The sequence below is a fragment of the Oculina patagonica genome, chromosome 2 (genome assembly GCF_052425735.1).
Source record: "Oculina patagonica isolate OP01 chromosome 2, crgOcupat, whole genome shotgun sequence".
NCBI lineage: Eukaryota > Metazoa > Cnidaria > Anthozoa > Scleractinia > Oculinidae > Oculina > Oculina patagonica.
In genome coordinates, this window is record NC_135759.1 from 14683979 (window position 1) to 14705796 (window position 21818).

Genomic DNA, 21818 nt, shown 5'->3' on the forward strand with positions numbered 1-21818 from the left:
ACGATACTGAATTGGTTAGGAAATGTAAACAAACATTAAATTGAATTAGAGTAGAAAGGGAGGGACAGGTGGGGGTGAAAGGCTAAGGAGATGGAAAGGGAGGGAGAATTAAAATCCATGCTTGGTTATATCACGCAACCTTTGACTTATGTTGTTTTCTCACAAGAACAAAACTTAAGGTGGGGTTCTACCTGAATTTGAATGGAACTTTAAGAGATTTAAAGAAGGGATTGAAGAAAAGAATGGAAACACCTCCAAACAGTTGACCCTCTCGCAAGAGCACTCCGGGTTGTCAGGAGACTGTTTGGTGTCCGTCCACCAATTTTTAACTTCAAATTCAAATTTTAAAATCACATTAAATCTCCAATATTTCTTATTTGTCTAAATTTTACTAATCCTTTGAGAAAAACTATCGCCTCCCAGACATCCCCCAAAATCGTCCAAAAATTAACAAAATACTGCAAAAGAAATATATATATGGGATAAGTAAAGCTTTTTTGGATTCCTTGAAACGCGGCTGAAATGGTTTTCAGTGTTTTCCAGCCCTTATACTTTGGGCCAGTACTACTATTCTTCACCAGTTGCTATTACAGTAATGGTATGAAACAAATACCTAATCATTGGTCATTAAGTTGTGATCATTTTCTTGACAATAGTAGTTACCTGATTAGGAGTTGTATACTGTTCCATTAAAGTGTAAGGGCTGGAAAATACTGAAATGCGTCAGCCACCTAAAGCGTTGGAAAAATTGGTCTTCAGGTAAAAACCCCGCCTTTGTTTAGTATTGCGAAAAGGCTGCACTTTGCTAAGTGTTACAAATTCTGTGTCACAATAATTCTGTGACGAGCTTAGGCTTTCGAAAAAAAATATGCAAATTAGCTTAGCGGAGATTGAATCTCCGCTAAGGTAATTAAGATTGGTAACATAAGAACGTAGTTAGCACGTTGAACTACCGCAACGTACAGTGAATAACAGTCATAAAAGTCGCGGCTTCTCTGTAGAGAAAGAAAAAAAAAAGATATTAACTGGAGTACGGGGTTGTCTAACAAGAAAACAGCAAACATCGAGGCAAGTAAGACAGAATAATCATTTAGCGCGAGGTTAATATTCTGCCCACAGATAACAAGAGCCCAGTAAAGAACTCACCACCTACTAAGTAAGACAGAATCATTTAGCGCGAGGTTATATTCTGCCCACAGATAACAAGAGCTCAGTAAAGAACTCACCACCCAAGTAAGACAGAATCATTTAGCGCGAGGTTATATTCTGCCCACAGATAACAAGAGCCCAGTAAAGAACTCACCACCTACTAAGTAAGACAGAATCATTTAGCGCGAGGTTATATTCTGCCCACAGATAACAAGAGCTCAGTAAAGAACTCACCACCCAAGTAAGACAGAATCATTTAGCGCGAGGTTATATTCTGCCCACAGATAACAAGAGCCCAGTAAAGAACTCACCACCTACTAAGTAAGACAGAATCATTTAGCGCGAGGTTATATTCTGCCCACAGATAACAAGAGCTCAGTAAAGAACTCACCACCCAAGTAAGACAGAATCATTTAGCGCGAGGTTATATTCTGCCCACAGATAACAAGAGCTCAGTAAAGAACTCACTCCCAAGTAAGACAGAATCATTTAGCGCGAGGTTATATTCTGCCCACAGATAACAAGAGCTCAGTAAAGAACTCACTACCCAAGTAAGACAGAATCATTTAGCGCGAGGTTATATTCTGCCCACAGATAACAAGAGCTCAGTAAAGAACTCACCACCTAAGTAAGGCAGAAAAAAATTAGCGCGAGGTTAGTAAAGCGAAATAAGTCAGCGCGCGATTAGCAAGTTGATTATTATAGCAGTGCTTGCCATAAGCGATCATTGTGAAACTGAAAACCCAAGTTAAATTTTATATTCCAAAAATAAAAAAAATAAAACTTACCATTGTGCGGTGTTTGTCTTGCTTCTATCTTGGATGAACGGCGGGCCGCGCTGTTTGCCAATTGCGTTACCTTATTATTTCCCGCCAGAATAAATTAACCCGGTAACAGTAATCATTTAGACGAAAATGCCGAATCTCTTTTCGTTTATTAGGCGAAACCCTTGCAAAATCTTACAGGGCTTTCCTGTTTCGCATTCATTCACACGAGTTTTGCAGTGTAGCGAGGAACATGTAGCAAAAAATGAAATAAAAACATGTCTTAAATTGGTAACAATGCTACTCAATTCATGTCGTGAAGACTAGCTACAACAATAGACTCCTTGAAAGCCCCGATCTTCACACATTCAACTTGTTTCCGCGTGCAGAATTACTGTTGATCTCGCTCTTACCGATATCATTTTCGTCGACTCGCTTTTACATTTATAACTTACCAAAGTCGACTCATACTTGCGGCTGTCCGTCGGATATCCAATGTCGTATAGCTGATACAAAAACACCAAAACCGCCTCAAACTTGACCGTGTTGCCAAGAAAACGTATGAAACAGGAATGAATCATTTAAGGTCGCAAACAATACCGATATCGACAGTCTAGCAAAGAATATTATTAAAGAAGATACACCAGAGTGAGGTGCGGTATTGCGGAATATCAATCAAAAATTTTCTTATACATTTCTTCTATTTTTTCTTGATAATATCATGATATTTTGAAGGTGATACAAGGCAATGATATTTTGATATTCTCCAGTGCACAAGATACAAGAATATCATGATATTATCAAAATCTCATGATATTCTCAAAATATCAAGAAGTCTCTCAAGATATAAAGTGTTTGCTAAGGTAAAGTGATTTGTTGTGAGGACTCATTGCAAACTTTGTGTCTACAATGTAATTCATGACCGCAATTGCTTGCTGAACAGACTCTTTAGGGATGGTGGAAGGAATATTTACTACGACATTGTTCGCATCTTCATTCTGGTCCAACTCTTCCAACTCTTGACTTGCCATGGCAACTGCGTTATCCAGAACATGCACGATCATAGAAACGCGTGCCATTTGGCCGCTCGCTTTAGCGATGATTCCACGTTGATTTTCATCGTGCTCAATAACGTGGATTAAAGAACGAAATATATTCATCATGTGTAGCGTGTTTGTTTCGGTTCATGGATTAAAGAACGACATATATTCATGTGTAGTGTGCTTGTTTCGGCTCGTGGATTAAAGAACGAAATATATTCATCATGTGTAGCGTGTTTGTTTCGGTTCATGGATTAAAGAACGACATATATTCATGTGTAGTGTGCTTGTTTCGGCTCGTGGATTAAAGAACGAAATATATTCATGTGTAGCGTGTTTGTTTCGGTTCATGGATTAAAGAACGACATATATTCATGTGTAGTGTGCTTGTTTCGGCTCATGGATTAAAGAACGACATATATTCATGTGTCTTGGGTTTGTTTCGGTTCATGGATTAAAGAACGAAATATATTCATGTGTAGTGTGCACGTTTGGGCTCATGGATTAAAGAACGAACTATATTCATGTGTAGTGTGCTTGTTTCGGCTCGTGGATTAAAGAACGAAATATATTCATGTGTAGTGCGCTATCAAGATTCCATCGTCTTATCAAATATGCCATCAAGGTGATATCCAGATTTGATAATATCATGATAATATCAAAATATCATGATACCATCGTGTTGTCAAATTTGATAATATCATGATAATATCAAAATATCATGATGATATCCAGATTTGATAATATCAAAATATCAAGGTACCATCGTGTTATCAAATATGATATCATGGTAATGTCCAGATTTGATAATATCATGATAATATCAAAATATCAAGGTACCATCGTGTTATCAAATATGACATCAAGGTGATATCTAGATGCATGATAATATCAAAATATCAAGATATCGAGAGAGAATGATAATATCAGAAGCTTTCTGATATTTTGATATTCTGCATGATAATATCAAAATATCAAGATATCGAGAGAGAATGATAATATCAGAAGCTTTCTGATATTTTGATATTCTGCATGATAATATTAAAATATCAAGATATCGAGAGAGAATGATAATATCAGAAGCTTTCTGATATTTTGATATTCTGCAATCCCGCACCTTAGTGATACACCAGCACGTTTCGAAACCGCAAAAGCAGAAACTGCGTGACACAAGAAACATCACGTACACATAGCCAGGACCGGTTTCATTTCACATTTCCTGGCATGCGGTGACAAGTTATGTACAAGATTAAAAGACCTCCTGGACAGAATTTTTTAGGGCTAAGCTTGTCATTAGTTTCTTACACATCTTCTTTCGTTTCTTAACACACCAAAGCAGGATGAATTTCTCAATCACTTCGTATAATAGATTTGTGTTTTTCATATATTTCTGTGAAAAGTCCGTGGGAAAACTTAGACATAAACATATGCAAAAACTAAAACTATACGTAATAGAAATTCATAAATAATTACTGCAGAAATCCTATTTGACCGGAATCGACAACATAAACTAAGACCACTGTATATCGTACCATTTTTTTGCAATCTGTTTGAGAAATGAGTTAACTAGTAAGCAATCTACGCAGGCTAGAGAGTCTAGAGAGAGACGAGCTAAAGGAATGTTATGATCACAATCCATTTACGGGGGATGTGGGGGCATACTCCCTCAGAAAATTTTGAAATTTCTAGGCTCGGAAATGCTATTTTCAGCGTTCTCCACCATATATTTCGTCGAAAAATAGATCTCATCAAGTGTTAAATGATGGCAGGTATTTTCAGGTATTAATAAGACCTTTCCTTCTGCACGAATTTTTTTTTCTTTGCCTTCTCCTTTGCACGATTTTTTTTTCTTGCCATTTTGGCTTGCATGAATTTTATTTTGTTTTTTCCCCACCGCCCCCCCCCCCCCCCCCATGGTCCGTCCCTTATTTGTATTGTGCGAAATATATTTTTATAAATTGAGACCATTATGTCATTAAGCAATAATGCAATCTTGAAAGCATTCCAGATTTTCATTATTAAATAGAAACACGAAAAATTCAAATTTGGGAAAACAAGCCTGTCAAAATGACGTTGCCATGGTGATTTCAAGTTACTGGCACAATAACTAATCCTACCAAATTATTGCAAGATTAATTTTAGATAAACGCGCAAAGTTTGGCAGCGTTTGGTTGAATCTTGAAAAAGTTATAAGCGTCCAAAGTCAGCGCGGGCCTCAAAAGCCCCCCTCCCCTCGGCCTGAATAGGTTTAAGTGACTGTTTTTCCAGTGATTTTTACCGTACTGTACCCTGCCTTTCAAGTCAAAACAGATAGCTAATTATTAAGCGCCCGATTTTAAACTTCTCAAGCTTCTTGTTGTTTTTAAAACACTAGGCGCAGTGCAAATCGATCTAAAGTTGCAAAGTACAATTGACTGTGTCCAAAAAGCGTGGAAAACAGCTAAATTAATATTTTACAACGTGCAAAATAGCCTTCATTGTAGACAAAAAAGGATGAATGAACTTTTACCATATGAAAAAAAAAAAAGTTTTTTTACTCTTTAACCAAGGTTTTTTCTTCCAATGCAGGTGTGCATGTCCCCATCTGGAGTTATTTCTCCGCACAATGAACTGCTATTATTGTGTCATTTCTACTGATGAAAGGCAAAGCCAGAAAACAAATTGCGCGCAGTGAGCGGAGATGTATACCTTCGAAAATAATAGTATGTCATTACGTAAGCTGGTTTAGTCTCCTACAATTAAATCATTGTTGACTCTAAGAAGTATATGCTAATATTTGAATGACAATTGCAAAATCCGGTGAACAATTTTATCCGGCTTTTAAATTTTTGTGTAAATAGATCTTTACATCTTTAGCATCTTGCAATGTCTAAAAGCATATTGATATTCTGTGTTCCTGAGCCTCAACGGAAAAAGAAACAATGATTAATTTATAAAGCTTCTTAATACCTTCACACACAATAATAAGCAAGTCCAATGTGCTAGGCGCGCGATTAGAAAAATATGTTTTGTTTTAATTACTAGATTGAATTACTACTCAAAGGCTCTGCGCCTAAATAACAGAAGAACTTAAAATGCGCCCATTCTTTTTATTTGATAAGATATAAAAACATCTCATGTTAAAAAAGATATGTAAATGATACTATATTTCATTCTGTCTTCATGTAAACTATAACTGCTTGGAAAAATAGCACAATCTCAATTATTTTGATTTTTAACTAGTGAGCGATGGTTGAATATCTTAGCAACTGACAGATCTATCCGTTTTTTACTCAAACGTTTACGAAAATGAGTCTAATGCAATTAAAACTGGACCTTTTAGGATAATTAGGAAGTCAGGTAATAAAAAAAGACATTTTAAAGCAAATAAGAAGAATAGACCTTTACAAAGCAAGAGGGCGTGTTATCAACGACATAGAAAATCATCATCTCACTAACAAAGCTGCAAGCGGAAACTTTTAGTTCAAAGTTTCGTACTTTTCTCGACTTTAAGCGCTTTTCAAGGCATGCTTAATTTTCTGACTACCCAAGAACAATGGCAAACTTTAGTGGAGAAGGAAACTACACAAGCAAACTAAACCAAGCACTCAGCGCACCACCAGCAGGCATAGTTGAATTTTATTCAGCTTTAAATATTTTTCTTTCCATCACCGCTGCTGTGGGCAATGCTCTGATCCTTTTCGCTCTGAAGAATGTCTCTTCTATTCATCCTCCGACAAAACTTTTTTTTCGATGTCTGGCGGTCACTGATCTTTGCGTTGGTCTTATTGTACAACCACTTTATGCTAACCGCATCATCTCTCGTATAATAAAGATGAACGGGACTGAGATACAGACATGTCGTATCATTAAGGCGAGTTCGTGCAGTTATAACTTGTTTTTGGCTAATTACAACTTCGAATGGATTGCTCTGGGTATGGAGAAAAAAGATCGCCTATGTGGAAGCCTCTGTTGTCTTAATACTTTGTCTGGTGACTTCGATTTTCTGTTACACGAGGATCCACCTCAAACTACGACATCAACAAGCCCAAGTACAAAACAATGTCCCCCGCGGACAACAGAACGGAGAAGGGATTACACTAAACATAGCAAGATACAAAAGGACAGTTTCCAGCATTATGTGGGTGCAGTTGGCATTAGTTGCCTGCTATGTTCCGTGGGTGATTGTGGCTGTCCTAGGTGCAGATGGAATTGAGCATGACGTGGCGTGGTTTGCTACAGAGACACTAGTCTTCTTAAACTCATCTCTTAACCCAATCTTGTACTGTTGGAAAATCAGGGAAGTGAAACAAGCAGTTAAAGGCACAATCAGGCAGCTTTACTGTTTTTAAAAGACAAGCTGTAAAGATCGACATAAAGTTAAAAATTACAATTGACAGTATCCAAATAGCGTGAAAAAGCAGCTAAATTCATTTCTTAAAACTGGAAAAGATTAATACAGCGCTAGAACGATGAACTGCAAAACTGTAGAGAAAGAGTTCGTATAGTGTGATCGTCCGGGTGAGAGTAGTTCTGAGAAGAACTGTTGTTGGTGACTGACGTTTCGACAACCTGAGCGGAAGTCATCTTCAGAGTCAAGTGAAAAGTTGTTGTCAGTCGATGATGTTATAAGTCTGGTCCGTTGAAGCTGATTGGTCAGTTAAGCCGTGATGTTATTGGCTGTAAGACTCGTGTAAAGTTTGTCATCAGTATTTTTAGTCTAATTAAGTCGTTCTGTTCCGTCTATTGTTAGTCAAATTAAGTCGTTCTGTTGGCGGTTCGTTTGTCGCTTCTGTTTACGTCGTGAATAAGTCGTTTGTAAGGTGCCGGTAATTGTTGACATCTGTTGATAGGCGTCTGTTCTAAGTTTGTGTACCAGCTTTCCAGAGTCAGTCGTTGAAAATAGTTAGTACTGTAGGTTAAGCATTCAGCAGAGTCCCAGTCGATTTTGTGTTTAGTAAGTCGGTGGTGTTCAGAAATGTGATTGTTGACATCACCATTTCTCGTCGCTCGTTTGTGTTCAGTCAGTCTCGTGGTCAAGTTTCTACCGGTCTCTCCGATGTAGGAGGCCTGGCAGTCGGAGCATTTGATCTTATAAATCGCTCCCTGTCTTTTGTTAGGTTCGTCCCTGTCTTTAACGTTGGTCAATAAATGTCGTAACGTTGTTATAGGTTTGTGAGCTCCACGGATATTGTAGGGTTGTAGGATCCGCGCAATAGTCTCAGAAGTGCCCTTGATGTAAGGTAAAGTCGCTGTAGTAACAGATGTCAGATTTCTGTCAGTTTCAGTAGTTCTGTGAGTGTTGCGTCTAATAAAGTCAGTATTGTAGTTGTTCTTGTGGAAAACGCGGTCAAGGTATTTGTTTTCGTCAGATAAACTGTCTGGTGTGTCACAAACTAGTTGCGCTCGTCTCGTCAAAGTCTTGATAGTCGTAGCTTTGTGGAAAGTCAGGTTGTAGGATGTTTCGTCCAGTAATCTGTCGGTATGCGTCGGTTTTCTGTACACTGTAGTTCGTATTTCGTTGTTGTCGCGGCTTACCAGACAGTCAAGAAAAGGAAGTTTTCCGTTTTCTTCGATCTCCCTGGTAAACTGAATGTCGGCGTTCTGTTCGTTTAGGTGTTTGTGAAAGTCGTCGATTTCGTCTTTGTGTACGGCGGTAAAAGTATCGTCAACGTAGCGTAACCAGAGCGGTATCGTTTGTCGACAAGTTGCAAGGGCGTGTTCCTCGATGTTCTGCATCACAATTTCTGCGACAACAACGGAAACCGGCGACCCCATGGCCCCATACTACTGGGTTCAAACCATTTACTTTATGTAGAGAAAGAGACACCTTTTATTACGCATGCATTTGGTGCAAATACATATAGTGAAGCAACAACTTTATTTAACTTAATTTATCTATCATGCTGGGCCATCGATTAGAAAACGTTAAAAAAAAGTAAGAGCGAGGTCAGGTTTCACAACAGACATTAATAGTTGCTGATTCCTCTTTGGATGAGAGCAAATCTATAATATTCTGACATATACCAGATATAGAAGATTTGTTTATAACAGAAATAAAACGTTGTGCAACGTTCATGAATTTGTCGATGGCAGCAGCAACGAATTAATCATACCCCAAACTTGAATTCTAAGCTGAACAACGTTTGAAAGTGCCTTATCAGAATGAAAACGCTGTCTTATTCGTGACTAAGACCATAATAACAATAATGACAATATTAACTCCTGTTTCTATTTGACTCCATAATTTTCAACTGACCATATAGTAATTGATCTCAGCCGAAAGGATGCAAAAAATGTTGTAAAAATGCAACCGGAAGCACCCAACAACACTTGACTTGCCCAGGCCATTCTCGTCCCCAGAGACCACGATCCTACTGGTCTGCGCCCGGAAGGATCATGCTCTCTGGGGACGAGAATGTGTCCACGCTACCAGACTGCGCAATGACAAATGTTTACCTTGTTAAAAACAATTAATTTTACCATTTAATTTTTCCAACTTTTATTGGAATTTTTAGCAGAACAGAGCTATTTTTGCCCCAAATCATAAAGCATCGGCAATTTTGTCCAATCTTCAGTTAAATTTTAAAACAATACCCTGATCTACAGAAACAAACACTGTAAAAAAAAAAAAGAAGACAAAACTTCACAAAATAAACTTTTGGCCTAGAAAAAAGGATTAGCTCTGTACGTGGTAAAAACACTTGCTAAAGAATATAATTTTATTCATCGCCAATTCAGAGTGAGTTGCTGAAGTGCAAAACGTCATCTGCCACTTCGTTTAAAACTGGTTAACGGCCCTGCCGGCCAAATTTTGAAGTCTGATTGAACATGACTAGCGCTATTTGTCACCACTAATCAGAGATAATAAGAAAACAACTATACCCATTTTCTAAAACTGTGTATTTATGTAAAAAATGTAAAATTTAAATGTTGTTTATAGTGGTCATGCACTTAGCTTCATATCTCTTCGAGATAGCTAGTTTACAGGCATGCCACTGAAACAGAGGAAACAAATATTTTAAATGAACATAACAAGTTTAAAAATCCTAACTGGTAGGAGGCAGACCAGTTGGCTATATACAAAGCGTGACCGAGGATTTGAACCCGGGACAACCGAGAAACAAATCCAGCTAGTGGCAAAGGCAGGTCTTGAACCGGGGACCTCCAGATTACAAAGGCCAGCGCCCTAAACCACTCGGCCACGCTTGCCTCCCTAGCTTAGCATATTGCGACATGTGCATACATATGGATCAGTATGGTGTGGTAGTGTTTCTGAACACCCACAAACATCATAAAACAAACGATTGTTTTTCCGCTTACTCAATACACACAAGTATTTTTGTCAAGTCGATCAACATTATGAAGGATTTTTAACAACCTGCTAAAATGTAAATTGTATATTTTAAGACAATGTTGTCAAATGTTGTAGTATTTTAGGTAAACAAGTAATACGGTGTGTATATACTTAAAAATAAAGCGACAAAAAAGAAAATAAATAACAACAATTACCCACTCTGAAAATTCACGGTTGTGCAGCAATGCACCAGCATTCCGACAGCGAGTGAAATCATCAGAAGCGCGATGCTTATTGCGCTGATCTTAGGGCCTGTTTATATGAAGAAGAGTTGTCTCTGGTAGGAGGGTTACCCTTTCCCCCGAGCCATCTTTTGCCGAGCGTTTATATGAGAAAGTTGTCCCTGTTGGCCAAGCCAAAACTTGGCCCTCTCGGTTCAAAAGACTGGCGAGAGTTGTTTTAAAACATTTATTATGGCTGCCTTTTCTAAAATCAGGAACGCTGAAACATCGACCAAGACCATGTTTGGACAAATCTACCGCCGACTTCGATTTCAATTTATCTGCAATTTTGTTTTGGCGTTATATAGCGTTTGCGCATGTTCCGTATGTGTCAACTTGTCCCTGGTAGGCGAGGCAAAAATAACCAAACTGTTTATATGGAGAAAAAGTTGGCTCGTTCCCCAGGGTCGCCCTACCTTCAAAGCGAGTGACCCTCCACCCAGGGTCACCTTGCCCCCCGAGCCAACTTTGCAATTTTTCATGTACACAGTTCGCAGCTATTTATTAAGAAACGTATGAAAAGCTTTCTCGCCCGGGGTGGCTCAGTATGGTGGGTAATCCTCTTACCAGAGACAATTCTCCTCCATATAAACAGGCCCTTAGTTGCGCTCCGATCCGCTATCAGGAACAAACATAAAGAATATAAATGATCTATTTTACTCTAATGCATTCTATCAAATCGGAGAAACCATACAATCAAAAAATAACTTCCCTTTGGTAAACCGAACAGTTTACCAGCCTCAAAAGACCAAATACAAGCAAGCTTGAATTGTTAGTCTTTACTTTATCATTGTCAAGAATTGTTTCTGATTGGAGTTTGCAAAACAAGTTAGTCGTAGTCGGAATTTTCTGATTGAACTATTTAGCTTATCACCAATTTATTGACAGACCCTTTATTTTTAAGACGTTGATATTTTTCTCCGGTATGGAATATTCTTAGTTTGCAACCACGTGACAAGGCGGCCATGTTGGATGACAAAACAATAAAAAATCTTTTTGCGGAATTTGCTTAATAAAAAAAGTTTAGTTCCCAACGGAGGAGAACGCTTTGTTCCTGTCATCCAACATGGCTGCTGTGACGTCAGCTGCAAACCAGCAATTGAGTTTCACGTTACACTAACTCTATCCTCTTTTTTTTTTTTTTAATTGCAACACAACGACATTCTTACAAAAGAAACTTACATTACTTACAAACACTAACGGCAAATGCTACATTAAAACTGCTTCTGATAAACAACAATAAATATCATATATAGCTGATCTATTTACATTCTTGCTCTACTACTTACTTACTTAATAACTGTTTTACAAAACTGTCCACTTAGAGATGTAAATTTACAAATAATTCTCTTAAGTAACATCGCCAAAACGTAGCTTATATCCACTGAATTAATCAAGTAATTAAAGAGGGGAAAACAAAATGCTAAAAAAATAAAATAATAAGACTATCTTAAATTGCTAGAAAAAAATGCCATTTATTCTCAAAATCTTTCACTTTATCAGACGTGGCTGCGATATATTTCTCTAGCTTCATCCTTTCCCGCACAAGAGAGACGAAATCTTGAAACTGGAACTTAATAGTATCTAATGCTTTAACATATATAAAATACTTGCCTAACATGATGAGATGGTTGAGAGCTAAACAGTGAGTGTGACTGCGAATAATTCCGAACATGACGTCTAACTCCGAAAGACTCAATTTCGTGTTACTTAAAAACGAATACCACTCTTGGAATTTATTCCAAAACTCTATTCTCTTTTGTCTCCTTTTAATGCATAAAGGAAACAACAAGAGCTATATAAGGTTGTAGTAATTTAATCAACATCTGGAAACGATTTGTGTGCGGCATTCTTATGAAAGGGGTGAGGTAATAGGGCGAGAAACCCTTTCCTCCAGTGCACAAAAAAAATCGTTTTCGGCACATAACTATGACTGGTAGGTTGGTGTAAAGGAAGTAAAAGGCCCTCTTTGCCAAACTTTTGATTACGGCAAAGGGCTTACAATTTTGATCAAAAATCGTGTGCCATTAACTTTTATTAATGGTGTGAAGATAACCGTGAAATGTGACTTTGACTCGTGTCAAACATACTTTTGATTTGTGTTAAATCTTTTTTTAACTTTGCCGCGCAACAAATCCCTGTCAAGGGCTATATATATATCATGATATATGAATCAGTTATCGGTGAAGCACCGAGGCCGATTAGTTTGTGATAAGGGACGGACCATTATTTTCTTGGAGGGGGGGGGGGATGAAAAATGTTCCTCTGCAAACTTTTTTTTTAGTTTATGCACCTCTGCAAACATTTTTTTTAGAAATTCGTACTATTTTTTGTTATACATATCGTGTTTGCAAACAATTTATTTTGTTTTTCCAGGCCCTGCAAACAATTTTTTCAATATTTTTCATCCCCCCCCCCCTCCAAAAAAATAATGGTCCGTCCCTTATCACAAACTAATCGGCCTCGGTGCTTCACCGATAGTGAAAGAGACCGTATTACCCAATTATGCATGCCTGCAAGCTAAACTTCAGGCTTAAGATAGAGTTAATTATTAACTCTGCTTAAGATAAAAGATGACGTTTCTCATCGCTTCTTTAGACGCTGTTAAGGATCTTGCAGTATGCTTGAAACGAGCCGATAAACCTAACTACAGTATTTATTCGATTTAGCGTCCTGGGCGGTAATTAAATTTTTGGACCTCGAGAGTGGGCGCTTATTTGAGGCGGACGCTTATTGGAGTCTGAGGGCTTATTAAATTTTCACTATTTTTTAGCGAGTACCGTATTTATTCGATTAAGCACCCTGGGCGCTTAATAAATTTTTGGAGTTTGGGAGTGGGCGCTTATTCGAGGCTGGGCGCTTATTAAATTTTCATCATTTTAGCGAGTAGCAATGTTATTTTGCAACAAAACAGCAAATAAAAACAAACCTTGATTATTTAGCAGAGCAGAATTTTTAACTGTTCACTGAAGCTTTCTGTAAAATACTAACAAAACTCGGTCTTCGGGGAAGTATCTTAGTAACTAAAATGATTTTAATCTCACTGATACTCCTCTTATGCACTTCAGTTCCTTGGGGGAGGGGGATGGGCGCTTATTCGAGGCTGAGCGCTTATTAACTTTTCCTACCTTCAGGGCGGGCGCTAATTCAAGGTTGGGCGCTTAATTGAATAAATACGGTATATAGTTTATTTTACAACAAAACAATGAATAATAAAAAAGACATGAAGATGTAACTGTTCATTGAAACTTTTTTGTAAAATACTAAGAAGACTAAGAAAACTCGGTCTTCGCGTAAGTCTCTTAGTAGTACTAAGTAAATTTCAATCGAAATTTCAATAATAATCATCACTCCTCTTGTGCACTTCAGGGTTTTTTTATGAGGGATGTGGGGGTGGACGCTTATTTACTTTTCCTACCTACAGGGTGGGCGCTTATTCGAGGCTGGGCGCTTACTCGAATTAATACGGTAAATGCCAGAGAACCAACGAACACGATGGCATAAAGATTTTATAAAATGACTCTGGAGAGCGTGAAATCCTCCATTCAGAAGACTAAAGGCTAAAAATTCACTCAATAGTCAGTAGAAGTCGTGTCTGGCCTGTCACAAATGAAGAAATCAAGAACTTTTCAAGGACCTTAACCAAATTCGAGGAATTTTCAAGACGACTGCTAAAATTTAAGACCATTTCAAGATTGTATGAACCATGTACTACCTTATTACATGAAAGTTTCGCGACACGTTAATTTTGCGAATTTCGCGATTCCAAAAAAATCGCGAAATTAAGTGACGCGAACAATAAGTGTCGCCGCGAACATTACATGACGCAAAAATTAAGTGACTTACATTATGTCAATAATTAAGAAAGAATAAGTTTAGTACCACTGACGGAAGCAATTTTCAATGTTAAGGAATGTTGTCGTCAATTGAATCAAGAACAATAACTCATGCACGTACAAGCATGACCTACTTGGACATTGTGAGAACTGTTCTGTTATTGCTATTGCCGAGATTTAGTCCCGCCGGCCCTTGCGTTTTTTTTTTTAATTTTGACGTTATTTTTCCTTTGAAGTCGTTTAATTTAATTCAAGGGCATGTTGAATAATATTGCCAAGGAAATGTAAAGTGTGTCTTACTCAAAAAGGCGAAATTAAAGTGATTCAAAATACAAAATTTTCGCACAATCGCGAAATTTAAGTGTCGCGAAAAATGCGCACCTCAAAATCGCGAAATTAACGTGTCGCGAAAATTTCATGTAATAAGGTAATCTTTATTTTACGTCTGCGACATTTTTACAATAGCTATTATTGTCACACAATATTATCAAAAGAAAAAAAAGGGTGAAAGGAAATTATGTGACTCGTCCTCGTTTACAGTTAAAAAGTCATTCCGCCCGCCATCCGTCTGTCAGTACAATGTAGTCGTTTGATCGCCAAACTGTCAGTCAGTCAGTCAGTCATTTTCTTATTTCTCACTAATCCTGTTGAACGGGTTAACAGCGTTCATTTGTAATTAAGTGCAAAATATTCGCCAAAACATTTTATTTCATGTGATTATTATAGTGTTCAAGAAGTAGAGCTCGACTGCCTAATTTCTCTTGACAAATCCAACATTCAAAGTAGCCTAGCTTGAGTTCTCCCAAATTGGAGGTTGCCGCAGTACCCTGACGAACTGTCTGAGTGCTACAGTTAGCCACCTGATTATCTAAATTGATGGACTCATTGTCGAATTGTGCGTAATTAAAACGCATCTGTCTTCGGTGGGATTTGTCATTTATTTTTAAATGTTCTCTTTGGGTAAAACGCTTGCTACGCTGTTTCCATTCATAACGCTTCTCGCTTGTGTGGATTCTTTCATGAGTTCTCAATGTTCTTGCATCTCTATAACACTTGCCACACTGCTTGCATTCATAAGGTTTTTCCTCGGTGTGGACTCTTTCATGACACCGCAACTCTTGTCCACGTCTGAAACACTTACCGCACTGATTGCATTCATAAGGCTTTTCATCTGTGTGGACTCTTTCATGACTTACCAAATTCGACGTAGTTCTAAAACATTTGCCACACTGTTTGCATTCATAGGGATTTTCACCTGTGTGGACTCTTATGTGAGTTCGCAATTGTGATGCACGTCTAAAGCACTTGCCACACTCTTTGCAATGATAAGGCTTCTCACCTGTGTGGACTCTCTCATGTTTGCGCATATCTCCTGCTTGAGCAAAACACTTGCCACAATGCTTGCATTTATGAGGCTTTTGCCCTGTGTGTAGCTTTTGATGTCTTTGTAAATTTCCTGGATCATTGAAACACTTGCCGCACTGACTGCATTCAAAAGGTTTTTCCCCTGAGTGTACCGTTCATGTGCCCGCAAACTGTATGTTCCAGTAAAAGACTTGCCACACTGTTTGCATTTGAAAGGATTTTCTTCTAAGTGAACTCGTTCATGTGCCCGCAAGCTGGATGTTCGGACAAAGCATTTCCCACACTGTTTACATTCAGAAGTCTTTTTCCACGAGGTGTGTACTTGTTCATGATTCTGCAAAGTGTCTTTTCGGGCAAAACTCTTTCCGCACTGTTTGCATTCATAAGGCTTTTCACCTGTGTGGATTCTTTCATGTTTCTGCAAACCTCCTCGTTGGTTAAAACTCTTGCCACACTGTTTGCATTCGTAAGGCTTTTCCCCTGTGTGGACTCTCTCATGAGCTCTCAAATGCGATCCTTGGTTAAAACATTTGTCACAATGTGTGCATTTATAAGGCTTTTCACCTGTGTGTACTCTTTCATGTTGCCGCAAAACTCCTGCTTCTCTGAAACACGTGCCACACTGTTTGCATTCATAAGGCTTTTCCACGGTGTGGACTTTTTTATGAACCCTTAAACACGCTGCTTGCTTAAAACACTTGCCAGATTGATTGCATTTATAGGACTTATTTCTTGAGTATAGTCTGTCTTGTGTTTTTAGGTTTGACATATTTAGCATGCTCATCTATCCATACCTGAAAATAAACAAAAGGAGAGAAAAAGTTCAAAAACAGCTCATCAAATTGTCACATAAACGCTTTCTTTCTTGTAAGTTAGTTACATGGCTGTGGACATGCAGGGCCTATCAAGGTAGCAATGACCTGCTTATTTCTCCGGACTCGCTGGCTTAGATGCTATGTCCTGGGAAACCACCATTATTGAAGGGAAAGGATACAAATTTTATAAGCCAGTAGGGGTGCTTGTGGGTTTTGAGTGGGACGCCTAGCAGCAAATGTGTTTTATGGTGAGGTGGGCGGGGGGTTTGGCAGAAGAACTCAAAATAATTACACTTACAGTGTAAGTTTTGTAATTGCATCTATAATAGTGTTAAAATGAGGTTCTGAAACAGTTCATATTTGGAGAAGACAGAGAAGAGAAGTATCGTTTAGTAAAAAAACTATATCACTTAGCAGTCCTTAGCCTCCCACGCAGTCGTTCTTAGAGGCGATAGTGAAACACAATCGCCCCTAAGAACGACTGCGTGGGAGGCTAAGCAGTCCTTGGACTGAATTACGTGTATTGTTACAACTTTATAAAAATGTATTAAAACTAAACTGGGAAAGGAAGTATGACCTTGAACTCTCTTAGTAGTCACAAACATGAAATCGACCCCAATACTGTTTTTACTTACAAACTGGCTTTTTAACCTTTCCAGAGAAGAATGCCCACAGAATCCCCACCAAAATAAAATAAATTAACTCCTGCAAGTCTGATTCTAAACAGCAGTCACCAGAGTTACAATTAACCTCACTTTGCAGGATAGCAGATCAGGGAATCATTAAGTTTAGAGCAGGTGGGCATGGGGGTTTTGAACCCAGGCAAAAAAGACCCACCCTCTTTATGAAAAAGAAGTTGGTTCAGATGTTGAAAACGGCCTGGCAAATTTGCCTTCACAACAATTCAATTTGCTTGGTACGTGGTCCTTATTGAAACGTCAATAAAGCAGAAATATTCCTAGCAGCTTAATGCTACGGAAACCAGGATAAGCTGCGTCAGTATGGGCCGCATGGCGCGAGGCTTCCCTTTATTTATATTTTATAATAGATTATTATAATCCATTAATAGATTATTATAATCCAGTAATACATTATTATAATCTATTACTGAGGTTTGAGCCGTGCCTTAATCTATTAAGATTAATATTAATCTTGTGTAAGATTAATATTAATCGGATTAATATTAATCTTAATAATAAATCTCAACAACGCAATCCTAGTCCAAAGCTTCCGAAGATTGATCTAAGGCGGCCTTATCAATATCTTATGCATTCTTGGACCCTTTTGCTTGATATCTAAATATATCAGATATCTAATCAGTAAAATTAACAAAGAAAAATGTAAAAGGTTTCACACAATCGTAGAAGTGCTCGATGCAAATACATGCAGAGCGGAATACTATAATTAAAGATAGAAACTTCACGGACAGTTACTCAGAGTTTCACACACGAAGCGATCATCAGACTGTGCCGTTAGATGTAGGTGAAATACAATTTAAACTACGTTCATGGAGGACGGTTGGAACAGAGACAGGATTGTTCCAACCGTCCTCTATTAACGTAGTTTAAATTGTATTTCACCCGCATCTAACGGCACAGTCTGAAGATCAGTAAAATATAAAGATATTTTTTTAATTAGTGTGTCTGCTGATGACAGTAACTGTTTGCAACTTGTTTAATGAGCTACTAAACAATATTTTGAATAAAAGTATCATTGGATTTGCTGTTATCTGAACATTCACGGGCTTTTATCGGGATTATAATAGAGATTAATATTAATCCGGATTATAATATTAATAATAGTCTAATCCTTCCAATTTTTTGCCGTGCCTTAATCTATTACTGGATTATAATAATCCTATTATAATCTATTAGTATTATAATCCACGGATTAATATTAATCCGAGTTGTCCTGATAATATTATTATTAAACTTGATGCAATGCATCAAGGCATGGTACATGAACCTGTTGAATTAACCTCGCTTGCAAGCAGTTTTTTTCTATTAAATTGACAATTTCTTTAGTTTGATAGACAGCTTTCTCTTGCAATTCTTAATAGAATAAAAAATATGAACAAAAATCATTGTGGGAAGTTTGAAATCTTCCAATCTTTTTGCCCACATAGCATCAAAATCCAGTCATCATGCAGCTGTAAGGTCAGCACAAATGCTATTGTTTTATTATTAGATTTACTTGAGGAACTTAAGCAGTTGAATCAATTATTGGACTGACAGATTCTCCTCAAAATATTATTTGTTAAGGAAAATGCCTTTCAGAGATTAATTTGCATTAATTTTGGACAAACAGATTCTTCAGCCTCGTCATTGGTTTGAAAGCCATTATGGCAGTCAACAAATTACAGGGTTTGTATAATTCCATGGCAAATACCGGTAATGTTGAATTCTCAACAATTGAATGGCTCAATGCAAGGTAATGCTAAGTGATGTTTTGGATAAAAAGTCGTTTTTACTTCAAACGTGCCTGAAATTCTTGCAAGTGGTCTTCAATTTAATGGAAAAACATTTTCCTCTAATTCAAATTGCTGGTCTGCACTTTTGCACTTTGTCTTTGAGAAAAACTAGGACTTAAGTTACTTCAAAACAATAACATGCAGCAAGAAAGCCAAAAAGCCTTTCAATGACAAAGACAGATGAGGATTCAACTTTAAAGTTACAGCAAAGTAAAGTCAGAGTTAGTGTTAAGGTTAGAGTTAAATGTCACGAATGTTATGTTAACATGGAACCTGACTGATTGACAATCTTGAGCGACTGAACAGTGAAAAGAAATGAAAAAGTATACAGCAAAAGGAACATGCTTTTTTCTCGCCAGCTTCTAACCACAAAAATACACTCACCGAATGTTCAATTTTTCATTTTCAGTCAGCAGATTTAGGCTGCTAAAGGTTAAAGGTTAGTGTGCCGGACTCCGGATCGAGCGGTCCAGGTTCCAGACCTGGCTGGGGCACTGCGATCTGTTTTTAGGCAAGACACTCTTATAGTGCCTTTTTGGTCTAAATGAAGCAATCTGTTGCTTTTCTCAGTGAAAAATATCTTTTCCAGTTGATTCTGATTCGATATTCTGTTGACTGAGTGAACATTTGCCGAACTTTGTTTATCGTGACAAATTATGTATCGAACAACATCCATTAAAGATTATTATGGGATATATTTTATAATAAGTAGCTGAAACACGGAAACACCTGCACTTGGAATTAAGAGAATTTTTAAGAGTCTAAAAGCACCTCCTTATTTTCAAACGTTCAACATGACAACACGTGGCAAATGGGCCAAGATTTTCAGAAAATAATGCTTTTTGAAACAGAAGTTGCTTCTAAACCTCGCCTGGCTTATAGGCCCCCTTTACATGGAAAGAGGATGATCCTAGTGCCAGGATCATCCTAGCACTAGGATCATCCGAGCGCAACATGTTTTCAGCTTTCAGTTTACATGCGAAGGGCTGCATTTGGTTCCAGTGCTAGGATCATCCTAGCGCTAGGATCATCCTATCTGAGACGAGGGGTGATCCTAGCGCAAGGATCATCCTAGCTCCATGTAAACAGGCTCGAAAGGCCCAGGGCTCTCTTCGCACACACCCGCCATCTTAAACATGGCGGCCTCTTCATCACATGTGGTGGATGACTACCAACAAGCCGAAGTTGAGCAGCCAGAGGGTCGACCAAAAACTTTAAAGAGAAAAAAGAGCGAAGTAGAGAAACCGAAGAAATGGAGCTGGAAAGAGGAGTATGTTGAGGCGCTTATTAAAGAAATCAAGGATTACAAAACGGTATGTGATTTTAATGCCGTTGACTTTGAAGCGGACCTCAAGGAATTGTACACTGAAGTCCATCGTCGCCTGGCTTTAAGATTTCCGGTAGAATTTGGTCCGGATAAGGTTAGCGACCCTCCTACTGATGTAAAAAAGTACTGAGTAAGTACTAAAAAGTACTGGAACCGTCCTGCCAAATTTTGCATGTTAACCAAATGAAACGTTGATCCCAGAAGTCCCATTTTTGCATGTAAACCAAATAAACCTTCTAGGATGATCCTGGCACTAGGATCATCCTCTTTCCATGTAAAGGGGGCCTTAGTTTCCTTCGATCACCAAGTTTACAGCCGGTCTTGGTATGACTTGGCAATTTTCGGGGACAGCAACACTTCCTTCCACTATTTTACCACACGCGAAAAATAAGATGTGCGAATAAAGCAGAATCAAGCAGACTTCATGCAAAAGGTGAGTTTTCAACTGGTCTGATCAAAAGCCTGACATTGCCTTGAGCGCCAAAATAATACAAACGTAAGCTTGTGTCAAAACGTAGTTGAGAAAATCATATCCAGTTTCCGTCTTTGAGCAAGTAAATTCCCCCCCCCCTCCCATAAAAAGGACAATGTTTTTCTACTAAATGAAGACCACATGTAAAAATTCAGGCACGTTTGAGGGAAAAGACGATTTTTTTATCTAAAAAGGCACTAAGCATAGTCTTGCAACAAGTCATTCAATTTATGAATATTAAAGTAAGATACTAAACAAAAGACTTTTTTCACCAAGTTTGAAGGATATAGCTAGAATAAAAAGCAATCATTTTAATGTACATGCACTGTATGTTCAGTTTATTTTTACCGTCGAGCCGGATTAATAATCTGCATTGTGGACAAATGTTAGAAAATTAGAAATGTAAATGCTTTCTCATACTGTCACATCCTTCAAATCTGGGGAATACTTTACCAAGTACCGGTACCTGAACTTTGCAATTCATAAATTATAGTAAAGAATTCAATTTAAAAGTTAGTTATTTGCCATCACATTCCCCTAACAAACAATGTAATCATTATTTAGTGACACTTGTTGCCTACATGTACTCTGTACATCACCATCTTTCAAGGAAAAATGTTGCTGGCAAGCTTTAGGAAATGCTACCTCAAAACTGATCTCTTGCTTAGCCTGCGTACATTTATCAGTTAAACCCCTATTAAACAGCCACACATTTAGCAGTCACCGCTTATTCAGTGGCCAGTTATCAAACTCCTAAACGATTTGTTTGCATAATACTGTAAGTAAAACCACTCTTTAGCTGCCTCCTCTGTTAAGTGGCCATGGCCACCTTTTGGCTATCCGGATGAGGAATTGTTTTTTGCTTCCTCTATTAAGCAGCCACCAAGAATTTAATTAGTATACATACTTGGGCCTTGTTTGACAGTTTGAATCAACAAGCTAATGACAGATAAGTTTCCAAAATAGGAAGTGATGACTGATATTCATTCAGACACATGCCTATTATTGTCTTGAAGTGAAGTG

The 21818-nt window shown here is 38.0% G+C and overlaps 2 protein-coding genes across 3 annotated transcripts in view; both read right to left on the bottom strand.

Moving 5' to 3' along the window:
• LOC144643120 (uncharacterized) overlaps window positions 1–21818 on the bottom strand; it is a 91457-nt gene that overhangs the window by 65881 nt on the left and 3758 nt on the right. The gene's annotated exons all lie outside the window — the stretch shown is intronic.
• LOC144643143 (uncharacterized) overlaps window positions 14630–21818 on the bottom strand; it is a 35349-nt gene continuing 28160 nt past the window's right edge. The window contains exons 3-4 of the mRNA XM_078502305.1: window positions 16034–16293; window positions 14630–15779 (exon numbers count right to left, since the gene is read on the bottom strand). Of these exons, the coding sequence (XP_078358431.1) occupies window positions 15051–15779; window positions 16034–16293 (989 nt within the window). The 3' untranslated portion in view covers window positions 14630–15050. The remainder of the gene's footprint in view (window positions 15780–16033; window positions 16294–21818) is intronic.